The following is a 7,556-nucleotide window of genomic DNA, read 5'->3' as shown; positions in this document are numbered from 1 at the left end:
GTAAAAGAAAAAGATTTTCCGAAATAATTTATTCCGTTGGCAGGGAGCTATTTAAGAAAAAAATAATAATTTTTACAGAAAAGAAAAGAAATTTAATTCTTTTTATAGCGACAAAGTCAATAAGAAATTGAAGAGTGGGTCCCACCAAATAAAGTAAATAAGTGATACTAGATATCAATGGCAATTCATTTTATGAACTATCTATTCATACACCTACACACCTATTCACCTGCAACAATCCAACACCAACCACCATACCATGGATCGAAACGAAGAAGATATGAAATTCGTTGGCTTCTTCGGCATCTTCAAACAATCATTCAAAACCATCTTCTCATGGAAGAAAATCTTCGCGCAAATTACTCTCACCTTAATCCTACCTCTCACAATCGTCTTCTTAGTTCACAGGGAAATCTCCCATCATTTATTCGGGAAAATCGAGTTCTTGAATATCGACAGCAATTCTTTGCTTCAGATTGAACCTATTGACAACGATGGAAGCCGAACAGGCGCCATGGATTGGCTCTACTACTGGCTGTTCACAATCGCCTACTTCATCTTCCTCACCGTCTTCTCCATCCTCTCAACCGCCGCCGTCGTCTTCACCATCGCCTCCATCTACACCGACAGAGAAGTCGTTTTCCGAAATGTCATGAAAATCGTTCCGAAGGTCTGGAAACGCCTTTTGGTCACTTTCTTATTCATATACCTGGCGCTCTTCATCTTCGATGTAATCGGTGGGGTGGCTCTGGTTATCTTCGGATCTATCTTTCACAATTCAATTTTTGGTGCAATCCTTTTGCTCATCTTCCTCATCTTATACATTATTGGTCTGTTATACCTGAGCTTTGTTTGTCAACTGGCTAGCGTCATTACTGTTCTGGAAAACACCCATGGATCTAAAGCCATGAGGAAAGGTAAGGATCTGGCGAATGGGAAGAAGAAAGTGGGAATGGGAATTTCATTCGTGTTGTACGGATTTTTGCTTGGATTACTTATTGTGTATGAGTTGTTCGTGGAATACGGTGGACAAAATTTGGGATTGGAGATGATTTGGAGGGTGATGATCGGAATACTATGTGGGCTTTTGCTTTTGATGCTGTTCTTGCTCCTCATCGTGACCCAAACAATGCTTTATCTGGTCTGCAAATCTCATCACCGGGAAGCCATTGACAAGCTTAGTTTGTCGACGTTTTTAGGAGCTTACATGGGGGAGACGGTGGTGTATCCCGCCGGCGGCGAGGAAATCCAGCTAGGAAGACCTCAACATCAACAGGTTTAAAAGGAATTATGTGGTAGTACCTTTTGCATATATTGTTGTACTTTAATGGTGTAACAAGGGAACTGTGGTAGTAGCAATCAAGCTGTAAAAGTCGTGGCTATCTACTCAGATCTGATTCAGACTTTCTTTCATTAATTGCCTTTTGCCAAAAGTTATAAAGGGGTTTTATTGGGAGTAATGATATTTTTATTTTTTACTTCTTTGATTCGGTGGTAGTGTTTGTAGGTTTTACATTGAATATTGTGGTTGAGAATTTAGATTAAGTTATTTTAAAAAAGCAAACTGAGAATGAATTCGGTAAACAAAATTTTATTTTGTTTATATTTAATTAAATTTATTATTTTTTTAGATGATAATGGTATCTGAAGTTCTGAACACATTTATATTAAGTGGTCATTCACACGTATAAAAAATTATTTAAATTTGAACAAAATAAAAAAAAATTATTTAAATTTGAACAAAATAAAAAGTTCATTATCATTTTAAGTTATTTTTGTAAAGATTTGGAAAACAAGTCATTTATTCAAATAAATATATTCTTCATATTATTCAAATAAAAATATTATTCATGTAGATATGGAAAACAAATCATTTATTCAAATAAGTATATTCTTCGTTATGTTTTAATTTGTTTAAGCTTTTATAAGATAAATAATATTAAAAAAAATATTGATGTTTTATGTGATGATGTATTATTATATCTAAGAAAATTAAATTGATTCATATTTTATCCTCCTATGTTTTTATTGATTGTCCAATATAATCCATTAACTCTTTTTAATCATTTTATCTTTTGATTATTACAATTGTCACAATCTAACAATCCAGTAGTAGGAAAAATAAAAAGAATTTGTAGAAAGATATATTTAGAAAAATGTCAAACAAAATGAAAACTGTAGTCATTGTAACTGATATGGAGTATTTGGTGTTTGATGTGGTAATATACCATTTCTGTGGATATTTATTACTTGTGGGATATGTAATTAGAAAAGAGAAAATGATTTAAAAAGGTAATTAAGTTTTTAAAATGTATAAAAAAAGGGTATTGTCATTTTTTTAGTATACAAAATACCATTAAAGTATACTTTTTGTACACATAATACCAATGAAGAAGATATGTGTTCACATAAAACTTTGTGGTAACCGATTACCACAGGTACACGAAAAAATGACTTAAAAAGGTAACGAAGTTTTTCATATGTTCAACAAATATTATTGCTTTTTCAGTACAAAAATACCTTTAAAGTATACCATTTGTACACAGAATACCAACGAAGTACACATTTTAGTACAAAAATATCATTGTAGTTTCCAAAATGTTAAAAAAAAATCATTGTTGTTTTTTCAAAGCGTCTTTTGTTAACTTCGTTGGTTCAGAATTATATAGAATACGATCATCAGAAATTATTCATCATCGTACCAGTTCACACTAGTTATGTACTCTCTTTCATTCTCTCACTCGATCAATTTTTATTTAAATACGATCATAGAAAAGCACATAACTAAGAATCCATCAATTATGATGCAAACGTTCAAGCGTTTAAACACATATGCTTCTTTCTCTATGTTAGATGCCATTTTATGCATCTTATAGGGTAGTTTTCATTAGCATTTATGATCATATTTCATACATTTGCATGTCATTTATTTAAATAATGTCCAGCTCATGTATTTCGTTAGAATTCTCGTACTGCTCATGTTTTATGTTGATTTCAGATAGTTCAAGTGGAGCAGTGCTTTGGGAGCAGTTGGATGCGTGTTTGGAGCTTAAAATGGAGCTTGGAACTTATGGAGTATGTTGAGGAATGTTTGGAAGATGCTTTGGTCAAGAAACATTCGATTGAATTGATCACACGAAGATAGAATATGCAATATCAAAGTTAAAGGATGTTACTGGCAGCTTTGACCTCCTGTCAGTGTTTTGACCATATCTCGAGAACCGTAACTCTGATGACGCGATTCAAAATGATCTGAAAAGTATACGAAATTTCGGACGTCATAGGCACAACCTGCGATTGTAGGTTGTCTCCTTGCGATCGCAGGTGACCTTTTTGCGATCGCAAGTTTGATCGCAGGGTGCCTTTAAGGTTCTTTTGTGCCCAAAATTCATCCGGAAGTGAAAACTCAAAACCTGCGATCGCAGGTTGTCTCCTTGCGGTCGCTGGTTGGCCAAAAAGTGTCAAAATAGCATCCTACTTCATTAAAACGGCATCAGATGCATTTATTTCAAAACCTGCGATCGCAGGTTGTCCCCTTGCGATCGCATGTGCGTCGTTTTTGCTGCTAGACGTATAAAAAGACCCTGATAGCCTTCCAGTAACCTAAGTTGACGATTCCAGAGGTTCCAAACGACGAAAATACGATTTTGGGGGCGTTTCTTCTCTGATTTCATCAATTTCTGAAGATCTGAAGACTGTGGATCATCTCCTTCAAGTAGATTAGTAAGATTAGTTGTTTGATGTCTCTTTTCATCTGGTTTGATCATATTTTAGCCATGTTTGGCTAAACCCTAGTTTTCAGTTCTGCAAAGACAAGTACTTTTCATGTGATTGATCGTTAGATTTGGTTTTTGATTTGTGTTTCTATCTAGATTCTTCAGTTTTGTTCTTAATGAATGTTTGATTTTGATTCTTGTTAGTTTGATCACCTAGCTAGGGTTTTATCATTCCAGTTAATCAGTTATAGAATACGTAATTGTTCTTGTCAACTGGTAATAAGTAACAGGTAATAAATCGGTTCCATATTTGGGATTTGACTTTATTATAAACTGAAAAATTATATATTTACGCTTCCGAGCTTGTGAGAAGTATTGGGTATTGCTGAGAATTTTACAAAGAACCTAAAGCAATTTTTCTGATGTAATTAAGAGCTTGTTTAATTGAACAGTAAAAAGTTAGGGTTAATTGAAGAGCCTGTTTTGATTAACTAATTTAGGTAAAAGAGAAATTACTAGAGCTTGTTAGTTTTTCTCAGTACTAGCTTAGATAGAACACATCTCTATAATCAGATCTGGATTAGTTACATGATTAGGAAAGTCGCAACAGAACTGAAACCGTTTTTTTATATTGATTTTCGTTTAGTTTAATATCAATGCAGTTTCAAATCCCCCTTTTAATAATTTCTGTCTTGACTAGATTGTGCCTGATGCAAAAAGGCATTGACCATTAGGCTGTGTCCCTGAGGATTCGACCCTGCTTCCCTCTGTTATATTTTTAGTGCAAGCAGCAGTGATAATTTATTTGCTTAATACGCGTGCGACAGCGTGTTAACAAATTGGCGCCATTGCCGGGGATACGGTGATTTCTAATAGTTTTATGCCAAGAATTTTTCGTTCAGGTACACCTTTAGTTTTTAATCCAGAAATCGAGCGAACTGCAAGGAAACTGAAGAAAGAAGCAGCAAGAAAAAAACAATCAGCTGGTCTCTTTGGTTCATCATCTTCTATACCCCCAAAAACCTCCACACCACAAGGCACTCCCTTGTGGAATGAATAAGATCCGTTTTTTTTTTCAAAAGTACCCCCATCTTCTCCTCAAAACAGCCCATATAAAACTTACTCCCCACCCCTTCCCATTAAAACTGAAACCACAGACTCTTCAGAAACCGAATCTAAAGACTTAGTTATGAGTGGAGACGAAGCAGAAAAGACCCTTAGAGAGTGGGCCATTCAAGAGGTCAACCAACAGCCCCTTTGCATTACGTTTCCAGAAGCCCAGAACTTCGAACTTAAATCTGGGTTGATTCATCTTCTTCCCACTTTCAGAGGATTGGAAAACGAAGACCCACATAAATTCCTCAAGGAATTTCATGTGGTGTGTTCAGGAATGAAGCCTCATGCTGTCACAGAAGACCAGATAAAGTTAAGGGCATTCCCCTTTTCGCTTCAAGATTCTGCAAGAGAATGGTTGTATGAACTCCCATCAGGTTCCATCACCACTTGGACAGAACTCGCAAAGTTGTTTTTAGAGAAATACTTTCTAGAAACGCGAGTCTCCAGTCTCAACAGAGAAATCCTTGGTATCAAACAAGGAAAAGGAGAAGCTTTACATACCTACTGGGAGAGATTCAAGAAGTTGTTGGTCCGTTGCCCCTAACATGGAATTAGTGATTACCAGCTCTATAATTGTTTCTGTGAAGGTCTAACACCCATGGAAAGACGGCTTATAAATGCTTCTGGTGGTGGTTCTTTGGGTGACATGACCCCAACTTAAATCAGAGAGCTGATTGAGAAGCTGGTGATCGAGTCTAAACATTCCGGGAATGAAGACGAGTGGTATCCAGATCAGCCAAGAAGGGTCAAGGAAGTCAGCAATGTTCATCTGGAAGCTCAGATATTTGAATTGACAAAAGTTGTTATGCTCTTGACTAAAGAAAAAGCAGCTGCAAAGAAACAATGTGGGATTTGCTTAAAGACTGATCACCCTATAGATATGTGCCCAATATTGCAAGAGGATACAGTTGCAGTTAAAGCTGTCGGGGGCTACCAACATAATTTTCAAAATAATTATCAGCAGAAACAACAATTTTAGCCTCCACCCGGATTTCAGCAGCAGCGAAATTTTCAGCAGCCAGGCTTTCAGCAAAACTTTCAGCAACAAAATTTCCAGAATTAGAATTACCATAATCAGAACACACATCAGTAACCCAGTAGTTCCAGCATGGCCTTAGAAGATATAGTGAAGAGTCTTGTCACGAGCACCCAAGCATTCCAGACCGAAACTAGAGCTAGTATCAAGAATCTGGAGCAACAGGTGTCTCAACTTGCCACTTCTGTGGGTCGTATGGAGTCTCAAGGAAAGTTACCAGGGCATACAGAAAATAATCCAAAGCACAATGTGAGTGCTATTTCCTTGAGAAGAAGAAATACATATGAAGGCCCAAGCTCATCTGAACCAGAAAACAAAGATGAAGATGAGTTTGAAGAGGTTCTGATAGAAGAAGGAGATGTGGAAGGGATAGAAAAAGAAGCTGAAGTTGAAGAGTTTGAAGAGGTGTCGGTTGAAGAAGAATCTGAAAAGCTGGAAGAAAAAGAAACTCCAACACTACCCAAGCCAATTCTGAAGGAGTACAAGCCATTACCTCCATTCCCATCTAGACTAAAGAGTACGAAGCGCGAAAGAGATGATGAAGATATTATGGAAATTCTTCACAAGGTTGAGGTAAATATCCCACTTTTAGATGTTATAAAGCACATCCCTCGCTATGCTAAATTTCTAAGAATTTTATGTGTTTCTAAGAAAAAAAATGAAATTTAATGAGATTGAAAAAAAACTGGTGAAAATATCTCTTCTATTTTACAAAAAGGTTTACCTCCAAAGTGCAAGGATCCGGGGATTTTCTCAGTTCCTTATAAATTGGGGAAACTTAATTTTCCAAAAGCCATGCTTGACTAAGGAGCTTCAGTTAATGTCCTCCCGTTTTCTATTTTTGAAAAAATTAAAAATGGGAACTTTAAAAAAGACTGGGACAATTATACAGTTGGCTGACCACTCAACAGTACACCCAAAAGGTGTACTGGAGGATGTTCTTGTTCAAGTGGATAATTTGATTTTTCCCGCTGATTTTTACATTTTGGACATGGGAAACTTGGACACTTCAGATGCAAACTCAATTATTTTGGGAATACTTTTTTTGAAAACTGCTAAAACCAAGATTGATGTTTTTGTTGGTACTCTTTCTATGGAGTTTGATGGTGATATTGTGCACTTTAAAATAAATGATGCTGAAATTCCAATTGATAAACTTTCTATTAGTTATCTAGGTACCAACAGTCCTTTTTCTGAGGACTGTTGTGATTTTTCTAATGGTTTTGTGCAAGATTTATTTTTAGACAGGAAACTAGATAATTATACATTAAAGGAGCTGAACATAGATAAGCTTGGGGAGATGAAAAATGATGTAAATTTTGCTTTAGGAACTGGTACAAAGCTGATGGAAAAAGCTAAGCTTGGGGAAGATGAAAAAATGGTGATTTCTTACATGAAACTAAAAAAGAAAAAGAAGAAAAAGAAGAAGTTGGGTGCTGTCAAGAAGAATGGAAAAAGAAAACGGCTTTAAAATCTAAAATTTGAGTCATTTGATAAAAATTTGGAGTTTTTCCCGATTGTTGAACAAGTCCCAAATCCACCCATATTGCCATATTTGAAGGGATCTGGAGTTACAAAGAAAAGAGTTGAGCTTCAAAGAAGTCCCAACCATACGGGTTCATAAATCTGGTTGGGCAAAGTCGAGCCAACGACTTTAAAAAAGGGCGTCTTTCCGGGAGGCAACCTGA

The 7,556-nt window shown here is 36.0% G+C and overlaps 2 protein-coding genes across 2 annotated transcripts; both read left to right on the top strand.

Annotated features, from left to right (window-relative positions):
- The first annotated feature begins 259 nt into the window (after positions 1-259).
- Positions 260-1,282, top strand: LOC111901975 (uncharacterized). Its single transcript, XM_023897845.1, has one exon. It carries the CDS (start codon positions 260-262, stop codon positions 1,280-1,282), a length of 1,023 nt encoding a protein of 340 aa, XP_023753613.1.
- A 4,658-nt stretch (positions 1,283-5,940) lies between these two features.
- LOC111901976 (uncharacterized) lies at positions 5,941-7,339 on the top strand. The gene is made up of 2 exons (XM_023897847.1): positions 5,941-6,441; positions 6,587-7,339. Exons 1-2 carry the CDS (start codon positions 5,941-5,943, stop codon positions 7,337-7,339), a joined length of 1,254 nt encoding a protein of 417 aa, XP_023753615.1.
- The last annotated feature ends 217 nt before the right edge of the window (positions 7,340-7,556 follow it).

This window comes from Lactuca sativa, chromosome 6, assembly GCF_002870075.4.
Source record: "Lactuca sativa cultivar Salinas chromosome 6, Lsat_Salinas_v11, whole genome shotgun sequence".
In the NCBI taxonomy this organism is placed as follows: domain Eukaryota; kingdom Viridiplantae; phylum Streptophyta; class Magnoliopsida; order Asterales; family Asteraceae; genus Lactuca; species Lactuca sativa.
This window is presented reverse-complemented; position numbering and strand designations above follow the sequence as displayed.